General features: G+C 37.6%; 1 protein-coding gene across 1 annotated transcript in view; it reads left to right on the top strand.

The window, feature by feature from the left end:
- The first annotated feature begins 3,527 nt into the window (after nt 1-3,527).
- Nucleotides 3,528-17,747, top strand: part of LOC136749023 (myosin-3) — a 36,040-nt gene continuing 21,820 nt past the window's right edge. The window contains exons 1-39 of the mRNA XM_066702964.1: nt 3,528-3,576; nt 4,052-4,267; nt 4,361-4,504; nt 4,588-4,744; nt 4,849-4,876; nt 4,960-5,074; nt 5,872-5,964; nt 6,060-6,123; nt 6,209-6,307; nt 6,410-6,513; nt 6,597-6,735; nt 7,191-7,309; nt 7,410-7,559; nt 7,708-7,878; nt 7,966-8,272; nt 8,354-8,424; nt 8,597-8,684; nt 8,787-8,904; nt 9,842-9,965; nt 10,194-10,330; nt 10,830-11,085; nt 11,309-11,551; nt 11,636-11,812; nt 11,894-12,039; nt 12,134-12,224; nt 12,317-12,706; nt 12,794-12,920; nt 13,023-13,141; nt 13,237-13,433; nt 13,511-13,694; nt 13,836-14,001; nt 14,125-14,249; nt 14,593-14,901; nt 14,985-15,188; nt 15,290-15,415; nt 15,695-15,865; nt 15,942-16,046; nt 16,159-16,254; nt 16,559-16,693. Of these exons, the coding sequence (XP_066559061.1) occupies nt 4,064-4,267; nt 4,361-4,504; nt 4,588-4,744; nt 4,849-4,876; nt 4,960-5,074; nt 5,872-5,964; nt 6,060-6,123; nt 6,209-6,307; nt 6,410-6,513; nt 6,597-6,735; nt 7,191-7,309; nt 7,410-7,559; nt 7,708-7,878; nt 7,966-8,272; nt 8,354-8,424; nt 8,597-8,684; nt 8,787-8,904; nt 9,842-9,965; nt 10,194-10,330; nt 10,830-11,085; nt 11,309-11,551; nt 11,636-11,812; nt 11,894-12,039; nt 12,134-12,224; nt 12,317-12,706; nt 12,794-12,920; nt 13,023-13,141; nt 13,237-13,433; nt 13,511-13,694; nt 13,836-14,001; nt 14,125-14,249; nt 14,593-14,901; nt 14,985-15,188; nt 15,290-15,415; nt 15,695-15,865; nt 15,942-16,046; nt 16,159-16,254; nt 16,559-16,693 (5,799 nt within the window). The 5' untranslated portion in view covers nt 3,528-3,576; nt 4,052-4,063. The remainder of the gene's footprint in view (nt 3,577-4,051; nt 4,268-4,360; nt 4,505-4,587; nt 4,745-4,848; nt 4,877-4,959; nt 5,075-5,871; nt 5,965-6,059; nt 6,124-6,208; nt 6,308-6,409; nt 6,514-6,596; nt 6,736-7,190; nt 7,310-7,409; nt 7,560-7,707; nt 7,879-7,965; nt 8,273-8,353; nt 8,425-8,596; nt 8,685-8,786; nt 8,905-9,841; nt 9,966-10,193; nt 10,331-10,829; nt 11,086-11,308; nt 11,552-11,635; nt 11,813-11,893; nt 12,040-12,133; nt 12,225-12,316; nt 12,707-12,793; nt 12,921-13,022; nt 13,142-13,236; nt 13,434-13,510; nt 13,695-13,835; nt 14,002-14,124; nt 14,250-14,592; nt 14,902-14,984; nt 15,189-15,289; nt 15,416-15,694; nt 15,866-15,941; nt 16,047-16,158; nt 16,255-16,558; nt 16,694-17,747) is intronic.

A 17,747-nucleotide genomic window follows, 5' to 3' on the forward strand; every position in this document is an offset into this window, starting at 1 on the left:
AATGAAGGAAGTAGTAGTAATGGGACATTTTTGCAGACTGTCAAACTTTTTTACAGATTTACGGACAAGGTGAAATTAAGATGGTTGGTAACCCTGCTCCCAACTAACTTTAACCATTCAACAGACCACAACACTTTGGCCAATTCAAAGCTTTTGTGGGACATGTATATTCTCTGTTTCAGTTTGTGTTAGAAAATATGTTATTTAATGGTATTACTCAGTCTTTCATCTGCCAGATGTCAGCCCACAACTGAATATTATCTAAGTCCCTTTGAATAGCCTGTGCTGCTGAGATTGTATCTGCTGAGCCACCTATTTTAGTATCATCTGCAAATTTGACAAGTTTGCTAACTATCCCAGAGTCCAGATCATTAATATAGATTAGAAAAAGCAAAGGTCCTAGTACTGATCCCTGTGGAACTCCACTAACAACCTCACTCCAGTTAGAAGCGACTCCTCTAATCGACACCCTGTGTTTCCTATACATCAGCCAGTTCATAATCCATGTACTTACATTACCCTGAATGCCTACAGCTTCCAATTTGAGGATCAGTCTTTGGTGTGGAACCTTATCAAAGCCTTTTGGAAATCTAAGTATATCATATCATGTGCTTTCACCTGATCCACAGCTGCAGTTGCATGTTAAAAAAAATCTAATAAATTAGTAAGACATGATCTGCCTCGTCTAAACTCATGTCTCCACTAAGCAATAGAACAAAACTCTACCAATTAATATGAATATAAAACTGTTTATGTATACCACTGCCAGCATTACACTCATATGTTTTAGATTACTGTTTACAATATAAAATAAAACAATTTGAACAAATGTAACATTATTAGAAACATTTGTGATTTAAACATTTGCCTTTTTAATTAAACTATGTTGGTTAATATGTTCTCTAACTGCTTATTTCTTCTGACTTCTTCTGGTAGGTTGATATCACTGTGTTTCAAAAACTACACATCTGATGTAAAACTAGAGTTTGCCAACTTAATTTCCTAAATTAAATAGACCTAGAAGCTGTTCACCCCTGTATTTGAGCGCTGTCATCTGACTCCAAAATCACACAGCACTACTAAGATATGGCATGTTTTTACATTTCCCCTGAACTAAAATAAAGTGAATGGTTTTGATGTTGATGATGTGAATGGAACATGAAAGGTTTAACTTTTTTCATCAAATAGTGGAACCAACATACCTTATAAGGTCTTTTAATTTGTTGAGTTGTTGCGCTGTCAGCATTGACCATTCTCTCAGTCTTCCCAGCTGCTGGTCTACAATACCTCAGTGCTTCCACCTACAGGAAAACAAAAGAAATATATATATATATATATTGTTGCAATCAAATAGTTGATATATATAATATAATAGTATAATATATATATATATATATATATATATATATTGCAAGCACATAGCAGTGATATCATTATTGCATAAAAGCGCCCTCCAAAACGACCATTATTGACTGGTAATTGATTTGGCTTTTAAGTGTCTTCACCTGCATCAAATTGTACAGCACTGTACAGAAATTAATCATGGATTTGGCTTAATCCCAAGTCTTTGCATTACTTTAAATCATTCTAGAATTCCATCACGTAGTTTTAATACCCATATGTAGCAAAGAAACTTCAGCTCCTGTTCTGAACTTCTGATATACATGTAACTTTCATGGTTGCCATATGGTAAAATGAAGGCACATTTATAGGAGGGAAACAAAATGGTACAATTTAATTGTACAATTGACAAGGTCAATTATTAGACCTAGACCAAATCAAATGTTTGACCAACTAATCAATTATATTAAAATAACTGTTTTTGCAGCTGATTTTAATGAGGTTTAAGCATGAATCCTAAGATCTCAATACCAGTAAAACGTATACAAATATTTTAACTGAAAATGTAAATATAATTTCTTAATTATCATTCCATGTTTCTCATATAGTGAACTATACTGCTGCCCTTAAGTACAATTTAGTAAGTAGTAGTACCTAAACTTTTGAACGTAAATAAATAAAAAATATCAACTTACCAATCATAATAAATTCATCATAATCCAAAATAATGGAAATCACTCGGAGCAGAACTCTTCTACAATCGTGTAGCTCGCAGTAATATCTAATGAGCTGTCCTAATTAGTTCTGTAGTTATGGCGAGATAACGTGATCCTAGCAGTGTCAGAAATATTCAAAATAATTGGTCTCAGTTCCAGTTTCCAATCCAAATCAACATGTGAAAGCTGCTGGTGGCGATATTTTTATATTGTTCGCGTTTGACCTGTAACAAGTCATGCTGTTGCAACATTATGACCGACACATCAGTTTGAAGCTGGCAAGTAACTGTAGATGCTCTACTTTTACTTGACCACGCAACATATTAAATCATATTACCAATTTATCTGCTGACAATGTCAAAGGATGACTATATATATATATATATATATATATATATATATATATATATATATATATATATATATATATATATATATATGATACTCATAGATTTTCCTCTATGAATACATTACTTCTTTCATACAACCCTGTAGTTTCGGTGATTTTCTCAGAACTTTTATTCTAGGTTTTAAAAATTAAAATATTAAGCTTTTTTTCACTCGAAACGTATTTATGGTACGAAATCACCTGCTCTTCAATTAAGCTTTATATTAACAAATGGGCCATAGTGATGTGGTTGGGTCACGGGAGTCTGGTGTGGAAAACTCGAGTTTCAGTCCGGTCTCAGATGTATTGTTTTTTACATTTCTTAATTAGTAGAAACATATCTTTAGTGCAATCAAATGTGCTGTGTTCATTTAACAACCTTGTCATTTGTTTACATTACTGTAATGGTTATTCCTTTAAATATTTTTAAGAATACGTGATGGAAATCCAACACTATCCATTAAAGACAAATAGTAATTGCTCATTTAACAGAAATAACGTTATATGTCAACATATGTATACGTGACCCCCCCCCCCCCTTCTCACTACGTGGCTGCATTTTTATTTACATTTTCTATACACTTTAACAACCAAAAATGTTATTTACTTTCAATATACATATATTTATAGGTTCACTTTGTGGGGACTTGAACATTGCACACTGCACAGTATCAGAAGATCTTTCAAGATTAGGTAAGGTAAAGATATCACTTCACAACTGAAAACGCATGAGCCCCATTTAAAAGGCAATGTGACTTAATTAGATCTAAACAGAATTACATGACCAAATGTAGAAGAATACTTTGCTGCTTTGGCAAAACTGATCTTTATAAAATGAGCTCCAGCAAGCCTCCACTCATAGAGAAGATTGTCAAGATTCCAACAAGTGGTAGGTGTCTTCTAGTTATTCGTTTTCCTGTTTTGTGACTTATTATTAGAATTATTAAATTAGTCCTCAGTCGTCATTTAACTGATAAACACAATCTATTAAAATGAATTGACTCTTGAATATAAACATTGCATGAGTTACAGTAGACATAAATCCAAGGAGGAATAATCAATATTTCCTATTTAATTTTCAGTGACTGACATCATTTAACACTCAAGTTCCTGGGGTTGGTGTCAAGGAAGGTAGGAAATTTGCAGTAAATAATCTACTATGCAATCATAAAAAAAATGGTTTAACCCATAAAATAACCTATTCTTAAAATATTGTAAAATAAAATGTATGTATGTATTTAATCTGAAGTGGTATGCAAACACGAAGAAGTGCTCCTCTGGTTAATCATGTTTTCATATAAAACATGTTCTAATACATTACATATATAAGAGTATACATTGTAAAATAACAATATAAAAAAGGAAATGCTTAAATAGATGCCTGCAGAATGTCTCTTAAGCAGTAATATCATTTTATGTAATAAGATTTTATATCTTGCAATACAAGCAAAAGAAAAATGTATTTCAAAAGGTGCATCAGTAAAACCTTGTCTCTCAAACAATGTGATTTGTAAGTGTTCCAGTTTACAAAACAGAACACACATATATAAAGACAGTTGTAAGAATGACCTGTCTTTTCATTATATTGCATACTGTTTTCCCACAGTGAGCTTTCATCATGAGTACGGACGCGGAGATGGCCGTTTTTGGCCCAGCTGCCATATACCTGAGGAAGCCTGAGAAGGAGAGGATTGAGGCTCAGAACAAACCATTTGATGCCAAATCTGCCGTCTATGTAACTGATGCAAAGGAGCTGTACGTCAAAGGTGTGGTCCAAAGTAGGGAAGGGGGCAAAGCTACTGTCAAGACTGAGGCTGGCCAAGTAAGTATTATCATGTATGAGAAAAAAAAAAGTATTATTCAGGACATCCATTTATACCGTGCTGCTATTCATGATTTAACTTTTGTTCGTCAGACTGTCACAGTCAAGGAGGATGACGTCTTCCCAATGAATCCTCCCAAGTACGACAAAATTGAGGACATGGCGATGATGACCCACCTGAATGAAGCCTCTGTGCTGTATAACCTCAAAGAGCGTTACGCAGCATGGATGATTTACGTAAGAAAACATGAAACACTAAAAAACGTGCTAATGTTGTCTTTATATCAGCTTTCCATTAAATACGTAATATTTGATTTCAGACCTACTCGGGGCTGTTTTGTGCAACTGTGAACCCCTACAAGTGGCTCCCAGTGTATGATCAATCAGTTGTGACAGCCTACAGAGGCAAAAAGCGCATGGAGGCTCCACCACACATCTTCTCTGTCTCTGATAATGCCTATCAGAACATGCTCACTGGTAAATACTGTACAAATCACTCTAATTGTACACTCAATAACAATTTTGAATTTAACCATGAAACTGAAGTACTTATTTCAGCTCTATTTCATATGTATTTACAGATCGTGAAAACCAGTCCGTCCTGATTACGTAAGATGCATTTATTATATATTTATTTATTTCCTCCTGCACTACAAGGACAGAGATTCACACTTGCTGTGTTTTGCCCTCAGTGGAGAATCTGGTGCTGGAAAGACTGTGAACACGAAACGTGTCATCCAGTACTTTGCGACAATCGCAGTGTCAACTGACAAGAAGAAGGAAGCACCACCACCTGGCAAAATACAGGTTAGAAACAGAAACTACTGATCAGTAGAAATACATAGTTGAAATACATATCTCCACCCTGAACAGTCTCAAACCGATATCGGCTTATTTTCTTTAGTACATTTTATTCATATTTTATTGCGGTGAAGCAGGTATTCATATTACTTTTCTAACAACTGTGATTGGTAAAATAATTCCATTACATAATTGTTCATACACAAAATCATAACATTTGATAATGTGGAAAGTTTAATTGGACCATTAGGTTGGTCTAGTCAAAAGGGCCGGGAGAAATAAGCTGCTTTCACACTAGACAGTTGAAATTAGGAGACCCAAAAATTAAGTTTAAGCTCATTGTCATTTTCAACCTGAGACTAAATCCTGAAGCTGGGATGAACTTGCCTGTGTTAGACACTAGGGTTTAGATTTCCAACCTGGGACAAAGCGCTCAAAATGTTCATGTGAATCGTAACACGTGTATTATAGCGCAGTGCAAATGTGAATGGGAGCAGGACTGAACTCAGGGGTGAGTCACCCCGGCCCTCCCAGAGTCCACCCAACCCGGGATTAGATGGTGTAGTGTGAAAACAGCTATAGATATCTTTATTCTGGCCCACGGCCCATGGGTCTGCAGGTTAACAGGGAATTCTCCCGGTGCTCTAGATGGGTATTCCACTACTGGCAAAATGCAGGTTAGAAAATACTACTGATGGTGAATGAATGGCAGGAAACCCCAGCTGTTTCAGCATTGTTAATGATCCAATGTCCTTCATAGGGAACCCTGGAGGATCAAATCATCTCAGCCAACCCTCTCATAGGGAACCCTGGAGGATCAAATCATCTCAGCCAACCCTCTGCTGGAGGCTTTCGGTAACGCCAAGACAGTGAGGAATGACAACTCCTCTCGCTTTGTAAGTTAAAAGCTTAATATCTCAAAGTATACATTCATCCTTCACTCCTGATATAAATACATGAAGATAATCATATCTTGTCTTGTTTTGTAAAGGGTAAATTCATCAGAATTCACTTCGGAAGCACAGGAAAACTGGCTTCTGCTGACATTGAGACTTGTGAGTTATTTTCATCTTATTTTAATGTCTTATTATATACTTAAAAATACAACAGTTACCTTCAACTCAATTTGTGTTTAAACAGACTTGCTGGAGAAGTCCAGAGTAACATTCCAGCTGTCTGATGAAAGGAGCTACCACATCTTTTATCAGATCATGACCAACCACAAGCCAGAGCTCATTGGTAGGAGAAACACCATTTTGTTGATTTCATTAACAAGGTTTACCTATGAATCAATTACAGGCATTTTATAATCTTTTTTTCCTTACTTCCTTTTCCCCCCAGACATGCTTTTGATCACAACCAATCCCTATGATTTCCCTATGATCAGCCAGGGTCAGATCACTGTGGCCAGCATTGATGACAAAGAGGAGCTGGTTGCCACAGATGTAAGTACTTCTATCAAGGGAATAATTGTATATCTGTAATGTTTTATTCTTGTTACTAATGGGATATATTTCTGATCATTTAGACAGCCATTGATATTCTGGGCTTCACTAATGAAGAGAAAATGGGCATCTACAAGCTGACTGGTGCTGTGATGCACTACGGTAACATGAAGTTCAAGCAGAAGCAACGTGAGGAGCAGGCTGAACCTGACGGCACTGAGGGTAAACTTCAGATTTACAAGTTACCTTATTATAATTATACTTGTATATATGAGATATCTCATTTACAAGGAACATGATGTGATTCGTATAAGCAAGGCATGCTGATCTAGTCCACAAAATATTATCTACATTGCAATAAACATTATGTTGTGTGAAATCAACTTTTATCAGTCTCAAGATTATTACATTTACCAGTGGCTGAAAAAGTTTCCTAGCTCATGGCTCTAATCTCTGTACATTTACATACTATCCTTATCATTTAACAAGTACGTGCCTTGAATAATGAATTTAATTGATATCTGATAGTTTCAGAACAACATTTTCAACACAAATACCAATTTACAGTGATATACTTTATAAAAGAGTGATATTTCTTGTGTTTATTTCTTGTGTTCTTTCTTACACATTTCAAGTGTCAGTTAAGAGTATTATTACCATTTTATTCATGATTTCAGTGGCTGACAAGGTTGCATACCTCCTGGGCCTGAACTCATCTGACTTGCTCAAAGCCCTGTGCTTCCCCAGAGTCAAAGTTGGAAATGAGTATGTGACCAAGGGGCAGACTGTACCTCAGGTAAAAACTTGAAACATTCATCTCTTTGCTACTGACCTATTCTGAAATGCTCTCAATGATTTTATATCCCAGAACTCACATTAAGCTATTTGCATTTTAGGTCAACAATGCAGTTGGTGCCCTGTCCAAATCAGTCTATGAGAAATTGTTCTTGTGGATGGTTGTCCGCATAAACCAGATGCTGGATACCAAGCAGTCCAGACAGAGCTACATTGGTGTGCTGGATATTGCTGGATTCGAGATCTTTGATGTAAGCAAATCATTAATTGATTGATAATGGGTAGGGATTTCTTAAGTCATTCGTATTCATAATACCTTGTATGTCTATAGTTTACATTTAATTCAGTGTGAATATATGCTTGTTCTGTATTATAAATAGCCATAATGTCATTGCATAGTACAATAGCTTGGAACAGCTGTGCATCAACTTCACCAATGAGAAACTGCAACAGTTCTTCAACCACCACATGTTTGTACTGGAACAAGAAGAGTACAAGAAGGAAGGAATTGACTGGGAGTTCATTGACTTCGGTATGGACTTGGCTGCCTGCATTGAGCTTATTGAGAAGGTTGGTAAAATACCACAGTTAAAGCTCTATTTATACATAACCTTACATCTCTTTCTCTATCTAATTAATTGCCTAATATTTCCATAGCCAATGGGCATCTTCTCCATCCTTGAAGAGGAGTGCATGTTCCCCAAGGCATCAGACACAACCTTCAAGAACAAGCTCTATGACCAACATCTTGGGAAAACCAACTGCTTCCAGAAACCCAAGCCTGCAAAAGGCAAGGCTGAAGCCCACTTCTCCCTGGTGCACTATGCCGGCACTGTGGACTACAACATCACTGGATGGCTGGACAAAAACAAGGACCCCCTGAATGACACTGTGGTGGGGCTGTACCAGAAATCCTCTGTCAAACTGCTGGCTCTTCTGTATGCCAGCCATGGAGGACCTGAAGGTAATTTAGATTAACCATTTTAAATTAAAAATCTATAATTTCATTTTAAGATAAAACTGACTTATGTATTTATTTTAACAGAGAGTGGTGGTGGAAAGAAGGGTGGCAAGAAGAAGGGTGGCTCCTTTCAGACGGTGTCTTGTCTATTCAGGGTAAAAAAACAATTTTTGTTAATATATTTTTGTAGTCTCTTATTTCCTCACGAAACAACATTAAACCACTATATAATGTGACAACATTAAACATGCAACCTTTAAAAAGAAAACTGAAAAAAACCCAGCATATAACAGCATTTAATCAATGTGTCCTCTTGTCACAACACAGGAGAACTTGGGCAAGCTGATGAGCAACTTGAGGAGCACACATCCTCACTTTGTGCGCTGCTTGATTCCCAATGAATCAAAGACACCAGGTACTGTCAACATCCAACATATTTCATACCTGAGTACACTGTTGTATAGTAATACACTAACTTCAGGAAATGTTTTGTATTAACATGTAATTTTCATTTTAGGTCTCATGGAAAACTTCCTGGTTATCCACCAGTTGAGGTGCAATGGTGTGCTAGAAGGTATCAGGATTTGCAGGAAAGGTTTCCCAAGCAGAATTCTCTATGGAGACTTCAAGCAAAGGTACTGAAAATGCTAACTTACATCTAAATTGTAAATATAGACTTCATATGTATACATTTGAATATGATATTTCCAGGTACAGTGTCTAGGTACAATAATTCACGTATACTAACTTAAGGGAGCACAGAATCACCTATTTTGATTGGCAATCTCGATGTAACAACCTCGGGGACAGGGATGGTGGATCCCATGGCAGGCTCACTAGTTAGATGAGAGAAATGCAAACAATCCAAAAAGGTGGAATCCAAAAGGCAGAAAACAAGGACAGTCCAGGGGTCAGTTCATTGGGCAAACAGGGAGATACAAGAGAGGAAGTCAAGAACAACAAGGCAAAGGTCAACACACAGGTCACTACAAAGATGGCCATAATGCCTAGAAATGACTCTGAAGAGAAGACAAGACTTCACAAAGTGTCTGCAGAACAGAGGGGTAACATACTGGGCAGAAGGAGGCAGGTAACAGTGGTTGTAAGTGCTGGACCAATGGGAGGAGGAGGAGGATGGAACAAGTGCACATGGGATTTAAGAAATGAAATTTGGATGATTGATCATGGTGCTGGGAAATGTGAGAAACAGGGTTTAGTATTCATGTGATGATGACCTCTGGTGGTAAACTGATGTAGGGTGGAGTGAAGATGTGACACTTGACACCTCAATCCAATAGAAAATTTGTGTTATTAACTGATAAAAGCAGACCATAAGCAAGCTGTGGAAGTGGAAGAATTATCAATTATATAGACATAGTATATATATATATATATATATATATATATATATATATATATATATATATATATATATATATATATGTGTGTGTAGTAGCCACCAAATGTATGTGAAATTTGAGATAATATAAATGTATATATCCTTAAAATTACATTAATATTATAAAATACACACAATATTAATACAAATAATATTCTTGACCCTTTGTACAGATACAAAGTATTGAATGCCAGTGCCATTCCAGAGGGTCAGTTCATTGACAGCAAGAAATGTTCAGAGAAGCTCTTGGGATCCATTGATGTAGACCACACCCAGTATAAATTTGGACACACTAAGGTAGGTGTCTAACAAAGGAAACAAACACACACATACGATTAGCTGTATTGCATGTCAGTGTAATAAAACTCCACATACACTCTATCTCTCAATGAGGGGGTGACATATGACACAACACTTTATAAAATTATATCACAACAGTAATTATTGGCTTGTGCATGACCGCATGCAATCTATGTACATTGGCCACAATTGCAAATATTTATTGACATCTACCATTGATTACAGGTGTTCTTTAAAGCTGGTCTGCTGGGTACCCTTGAGGAGATGCGAGATGAAAAACTGGCCGCGCTCATCACTAACACGCAGGCTCTTTGCCGTGGCTTCGTCATGAGAAAGGAATTTGTGAAGATGATGGAAAGGAGGTAATTCTATATTTTAATACAGTTTTGAAAAACAAACCTACAGAAAACTGGTCAAATTTGATACATCTTATTGAACCAGCTGCTGAGAAATAGATCAATGATTACATTACATTATTTGTCATTTAGCAGACGCTCTTATCCAGAGCAACTTACATTTGTACCCATTTATACAGCTGGGCATTTTACTAAAGCAATCTAATTGAAGTACTTTGCTCAAGGGTACAACAGCACTGCCCCACCCAGGATTTGAACCCACAACCTTCCAGTTATGTGTCCAGAGCCCTAGGAGAATAGGAATCATGAATTAAAAGTAAAAGATCTTATGGTTTAATAGTATAACATACTGCAGAGACAACATAAAAGACACTAGTGGAAAACTGTATTCTGAGAAATACAGTTATGAATCGGAAAGTCTTCATTACAATCCAATAGTGTTATGACATAAAATGGGTGCATTTTTAAGTTGCGAAATACATAAAACCTATACTCTTTCATGCAGAGAATCCATCTTCTCCATCCAATACAACATCCGCTCATTCATGAATGTGAAACACTGGCCATGGATGAAGCTGTACTTCAAGATCAAGCCACTTCTGAAGAGCGCAGAATCAGAGAAGGAAATGGCCAACATGAAGGAAGAATTTACCAAGTGCAAGGAAGATCTGGCAAAGGCAGAAGCCAGGAAAAAGGACCTTGAAGAGAAAATGGTATCTCTAATGCAGGAGAAGAATGACCTGCTGCTACAAGTCCAATCTGTAAGCATCACTGCTGCTTTGAGCAATATGGAATAATATTGTATAAGTGTGTGTGTGTAAGCATTGCCTTAAAACTACACTACACTGTATGTAATTTGTTTTAGTATAATGTGAAACTCAGGTACTCTGCACAATATAAAAAACACATCAGAAACATCATTGGATGTCTGTACCAATTCCATATCAAAAATAAATTAAATAAATGTAATTGATATTTTAACAGGAAGCTGAGGGTCTCAGTGATGCTGAGGAAAGATGTGAGGGCTTGATTAAAAACAAAATCCAGGCTGAGGCTAAAATAAAGGAGATTACAGAGAGACTGGAGGATGAGGAGGAAATGAACGCTGAGCTGACTGCCAAGAAGAGGAAACTGGAGGATGAGTGCTCTGAGCTCAAGAAAGACATTGATGACTTAGAGCTCACCTTGGCCAAAGTGGAGAAGGAGAAACACGCCACAGAAAATAAGGTTTGCATTTAAACATAAGACATTCAGATATATCGAGAATTTGAAAGATGTTTACATAATGACGGATTTTTCAAACTCCTCTAGGTGAAAAACCTGACTGAAGAGATGGCCTCACAGGATGAAAGCAATGCTAAATTATCCAAGGAGAAGAAAGCCCTCCAAGAGGCACACCAGCAGACTCTGGATGACCTTCAAGCAGAGGAAGACAAAGTCAACACTCTGACTAAAGCCAAGACCAAGCTTGAACAACAAGTGGATGATGTAAGTTGGACAGCCAAATAGACCTTCATAAAATAACTGACACTTAATTCAATTGTAAAAGTATATTATCTCCTTTTTAAGCTTGAGGGTTCACTGGAACAAGAGAAGAAACTTCGAATGGACCTTGAGAGGTCCAAGAGAAAGCTGGAGGGTGATCTTAAACTATCTCAGGAATCTGTAATGGATCTGGAAAATGACAAACAACAGTCAGATGAGAAGATCAAAAAGTACGAATTTATTAAAAGAAACATGACATGAAATCATATTTTATAAAAGTATTGAGTAAAAGGACTTATTTCCAATATGCGTTGCACATCACAGGAAGGACTTTGAAACCAGTCAGCTTCTCAGCAAGATTGAAGATGAACAAGCTCTGGGTGCTCAGCTGCAGAAGAAGATTAAGGAGCTCCAGGTACTCATTGAAAATTGAAATATTTTAATTGAGGTTTCTTTGATTATTATCACTTGTTTCAACCTATCTATACACACCTTTCCTTATTCTAGGCTCGCATTGAGGAACTGGAAGAAGAAATTGAGGCTGAACGTGCTGCTCGTGCAAAGATTGAGAAGCAGAGGGCTGATCTCTCCAGGGAACTTGAGGAGATCAGTGAAAGGCTTGAAGAAGCTGGTGGTGCCACTGCAGCTCAGATTGAGATGAACAAGAAACGTGAAGCTGAGTTCCAGAAGCTCCGCCGCGACCTTGAAGAGTCTACTCTGCAGCACGAGGCCACCGCTGCTGCCCTCCGCAAGAAGCAGGCCGACAGCGTGGCAGAATTAGGAGAACAGATTGACAACCTTCAGCGAGTCAAGCAGAAACTGGAGAAGGAGAAGAGTGAATACAAAATGGAGATTGATGATCTTTCCAGCAACATGGAGTCCGTAGCCAAGTCAAAGGTAAAGTATTACCCTGTTAATTCCAAAAATAACAATACACCTACAAATTATTATTTTTAAGAATATTGCTTATTATCGCAATGACAGGCAAATCTGGAGAAGATGTGCCGTACTCTAGAGGACCAACTCAGTGAAATCAAAGCAAAGAGTGATGAGAACACACGCCAGATTAATGATATCAGTGGTCAAAAAGCACGTCTGCAAACTGAGAATGGTATGATTGTTTTATACATACATTTTACATCAAGAAATACATTGACTATATAAATCATTACCCAATACACCTCTTTCCTCCAACCAACAATTTTTCATGTAGGTGAGTTTGCACGCCAACTGGAAGAGAAAGAAGCTCTGGTATCCCAGCTGACAAGAGGAAAACAAGCCTACACTCAACAAATTGAGGAGCTGAAGAGGCATATGGAAGAGGAAACAAAGGTAATGTTAGAAAGTTTCCACCAGTACAATGACCAATTACAATTCACTGGACAATTACTATTATTTTTTTATATATATGTTTATTCTCTCTTCAGGCCAAGAGTGCTCTGGCTCATGCTTTACAATCAGCCCGCCATGACTGTGACCTGCTCCGGGAGCAATATGAGGAAGAGCAGGAGGCCAAGGCTGAACTTCAGCGTGGAATGTCCAAGGCCAACAGTGAAGTGGCTCAGTGGAGAACAAAATACGAAACTGATGCTATCCAGCGCACTGAGGAGCTTGAGGAGTCCAAGTTAGTTCTTACAAGTTAACATAAGTATAGTTGTTGTTTAGTTCTATGCCTGTTTTAATCATGCTATCTTCCCAAAGGAAAAAGCTTGCCCAGCGCCTGCAAGATGCAGAGGAACAAATTGAGGCTGTGAACTCCAAGTGTGCCTCATTGGAAAAGACCAAGCAGAGGCTGCAGGGTGAGGTGGAAGACCTCATGATTGATGTGGAGAGAGCAAACGCTCAAGCAGCTGCCCTTGATAAGAAACAGAGGAACTTTGACAAGGTGAAAAAATTGATAATATATTTATAAACCAAGGAAGTCCTCATTCTCTGAGAAAATTCAATACAACATGAGTCTGAATATTGAGAAACACACTAAAATTCGATTAAATATCTGGAAGCTTTTCATTTTTTTTTATTACAGGTCCTTGCAGAATGGAAGCAGAAGTTTGAGGAGGGCCAGGCAGAGCTGGAGGCGGCTCAGAAAGAGGCTCGCTCTCTCAGCACTGAGGTTTTCAAGATGAAGAACTCCTATGAAGAGGCTCTGGATCATCTTGAGACTCTTAAACGCGAGAACAAGAACTTGCAGCGTAAGTAATAACATGGAAAATATATTGAACTACAGTATTGAATTTTGAATTATAGAATTTTAAATAACTATTTGTACATGCATATCAAATGTGCTGCTGTTGATCTCCTTGTATGTGTAACAGAGGAGATCTCAGACCTCACTGAACAGATTGGTGAGACTGGAAAGAACATTCATGAGCTGGAAAAGGCAAAGAAGCAGGTGGAGACAGAAAAGTCTGAAATTCAAACTGCACTGGAAGAGGCTGAGGTACTAAACATCCTTTCAATCTCACACACCTTCAAGAAAACTGTTTTGCTTTGAAATTCAACTCTTCCAGAAATATATCTGTATTTCTTTTTAAAGGTAATTTCAGAATTTCCTGATCAAATATCCTCCCCATTTTATGATCAGATACATTAACATTACTGAACTTTCCATAACTTGTGAATACACCGATTATTATATAATGCATTTCTTCATTTTTTAAATTAATTCATATATTCATGTTCAATTGTATTAGGTATAGTACCAGTACATGTTCGTACCCAACATCAGTTCCCATTAGCAGGTCAGAAATACCAAAAAATGATGCGTCTGTTTCTAAAAACAGGCCTCACTGGAGCATGAAGAGTCCAAGATCCTTCGTGTCCAACTGGAACTGAACCAGATCAAATCAGAAGTGGACAGAAAGATTGCAGAGAAGGATGAGGAGCTTGAACAATGCAAGAGAAACAGCCAGAGGACTCTTGACCAAATGCAAACTAGTCTTGATTCTGAGATCAGGAGCAGGAATGATGCCCTGAGAGTAAAGAAGAAAATGGAGGGAGATCTCAATGAGATGGAAATCCAACTGAGCCACGCCAACCGCCAGGCTGCTGAGGCCCAGAAACAACTGAGGAACGTCCAAGGACAACTCAAGGTATTATTTATGTCATTTCCCATGGGGCCTTTTGTTTCTGAAAGAAAACACTGCATTTTAATGTTTTTTCTTCATTGAATCAGGATGCTCAACTGCACCTGGATGATGCTCTTAGAGGACAGGAGGACATGAAGGAACAGGCTGCCATGGTGGAGCGCAGGAACACCCTCATGATGGCTGAGATTGAGGAAATGAGGGCTGCCCTGGAACAGACAGAGAGAGGCCGCAAAGTTGCTGAACAGGAACTGGTTGACGCCAGTGAGCGTGTGCAGCTGCTGCACTCCCAGGTTGAAAACACAACTCCATAGTTAAAATTTGAACATTTTTCATTATAAAATGAATGTTACTTTTGACTAATGAAGAAACTAAATGACTTAATTTTTCCCAGAATACCAGTCTTATTAACACCAAGAAGAAGCTTGAGAGTGACATTTCTCAGCTTCAAGGTGAAGTTGATGACACCATCCAGGAAGCAAGAAATGCAGAGGAAAAGGCCAAGAAGGCAATTACTGATGTGAGTCAAATTGCTTATCACCCAAAGGAACTGCCAATTAATTTTCCAATGTACTTTGTGTTAAGTCAGTTAACTTCCTATATCTCACCTAATAACTTGTATTTAAACAAAATTAAACTGACAGCATGAAATACAATGAAGGCATAAAAGCTGAGAGAACATATCATTATTGTTACACCACTTTTGCATTTGTTTCAATTGTATTGTTATGAGTTAGATCAGCCTTCAGTGACTGTATCATAAATCAGATAAATGTATGCCTGTACATTCACCTTACAGGCCGCCATGATGGCTGAGGAGCTGAAGAAGGAGCAGGACACCAGCTCTCACCTGGAGAGAATGAAGAAGAACCTGGAGGTCACAGTGAAGGACCTGCAGCACCGTCTGGATGAGGCTGAGCAGCTGGCAATGAAGGGTGGAAAGAAGCAGCTCCAGAAACTGGAGTCTAGGGTAAATACACATTCTTATATGATTCTACTTCCAGAAAAAAAGATACATTATTGCTAATTACTGCTATGATTTCTAGGTCCATGAGCTGGAGAATGAGCTTGAAGCTGAACAAAGACGTGGAGCCGATGCCATTAAAGGTGTCCGTAAATATGAGAGAAGAGTCAAGGAGCTCTCCTACCAGGTAACATAACGATGGGCGTAAAATAAGTAACCACATCAATTACTGTCTTTACGAGAGGCTAAATACACATGTATGATCTATATTAAGTATGCGTCATCTGTTGTCTCTGCAGGCTGAGGAGGACAAGAAGAATGTGAACAGACTCCAGGATCTGGTTGACAAGCTGCAGCTCAAAGTGAAGGCTTACAAGAGACAGGCTGAGGAGGCTGTGAGTACATTGAATAATTCAAATCTACTGATTTCTTCTTTAGTGTTAATTAAGAGCCTCATTCACTAAAGGGTGCTAAATGACAAGAGTGATCACGTTGCAGAATGGAAGTGAAATTTCACACAAAAAATTATCAGTAGCTGCTGTACTCACTAAGCTAATTATATACACAAATAAAGAAATCTAAACCTTTCTGCAAAAAGTTGAGTACAGCAACGCAAATGAATGCCAAAACAACTGGTTTCATGCATTATCTGACACTTCTTTCATCTTAATGCTTATCATTTTTATATCTCCATTCCAGGAGGAACAGGCCAATTCTCATCTCTCCAAGTACAGGAAGGCGCAGCATGAGCTGGAGGAAGCTGAGGAGCGTGCGGACATTTCTGAATCCCAGGTCAACAAGCTGAGAGTCAAGAGCCGTGATATGGGCTCTAAGGTGAGTGGACTTATTGTGCTGACCTTGCTTAACTTGCCATTGGAAATAAAAACGAGATCACTTTGTTTTTTGCTATTCATATCAGGGTTATTTTTTACAAGGTCAAGGTACTTGGAAATATATTTGCCATTAATTTAAGTCAATTAAGTACAAAATTACTATCTTCATGATTGTTCATTTTGAAGAAAAACTATTTAGAACATGCTATCTCACAGCTACTATTATTAATATAATAATTATTATTATTACTTGATTTGTTTGCAGACACCCTTATCCACAGTGACTTACAATCGTTACAGTATACAACATTATTTTTACATTGTACCCATTTACACAGCTGGGTATTTACTGGAGCAATCTAGGTAAAGTTCTTTGTTTAAGAGTATATCAGCAGTGTCCCCAACTTGGGATTGAGCCCATGACCCTCTACTCCACACTGCTGCTCCTTTTCATTATTACTACTGTTCTAGGAAGATGTTAACATTAAAAGCACCACTGAATGTATTTATTACATTTTCTGCATTCTGTTGCCTGATAAGTGATGAAACATCACATTCTGCAACAGCACTCCGCAGGCTTCAGGCATCATATGACAAATATGATCAGAACTGAACAGAACAGAACTGAGAAATCACAGAGACTTTCCTAACACTCTTTACTTCCACTGCATACTTATTTACACTGCCACTAATACAGAAGGACATATAAACCGATCGGTTTAGAAACTGATTGTTGTCCCTTAAATTATTCACTTTTGTATAGATCTTAAATATTGATTAATTATTTTACTTTGTTTCTTTGTTTGTATCTTTGTTGAAAAAGGTCAAAGAAGGAGAATGAAGAAAACCAAGTATGTGTACCCAAAGGATTCATACAATATGAATCTGATAGTGTAAAAGTTTACTTCAGTCCTCAATAAAAAAATAGTGTGCTTGCATCCTATCTTCCTGTGTTTGTAGAATTTATTCAGTGTTGTGTGCATCTCTGTGTGTTTCCCTGCTGTCCTTTATAGGTCACTCCCATCAGCTTTTAAAATCTGTTCTTATTCCAATCT

The sequence above is a fragment of the Amia ocellicauda genome, chromosome 5 (assembly GCF_036373705.1).
Source record: "Amia ocellicauda isolate fAmiCal2 chromosome 5, fAmiCal2.hap1, whole genome shotgun sequence".
Taxonomy (NCBI): Eukaryota; Metazoa; Chordata; class Actinopteri; order Amiiformes; family Amiidae; genus Amia; species Amia ocellicauda.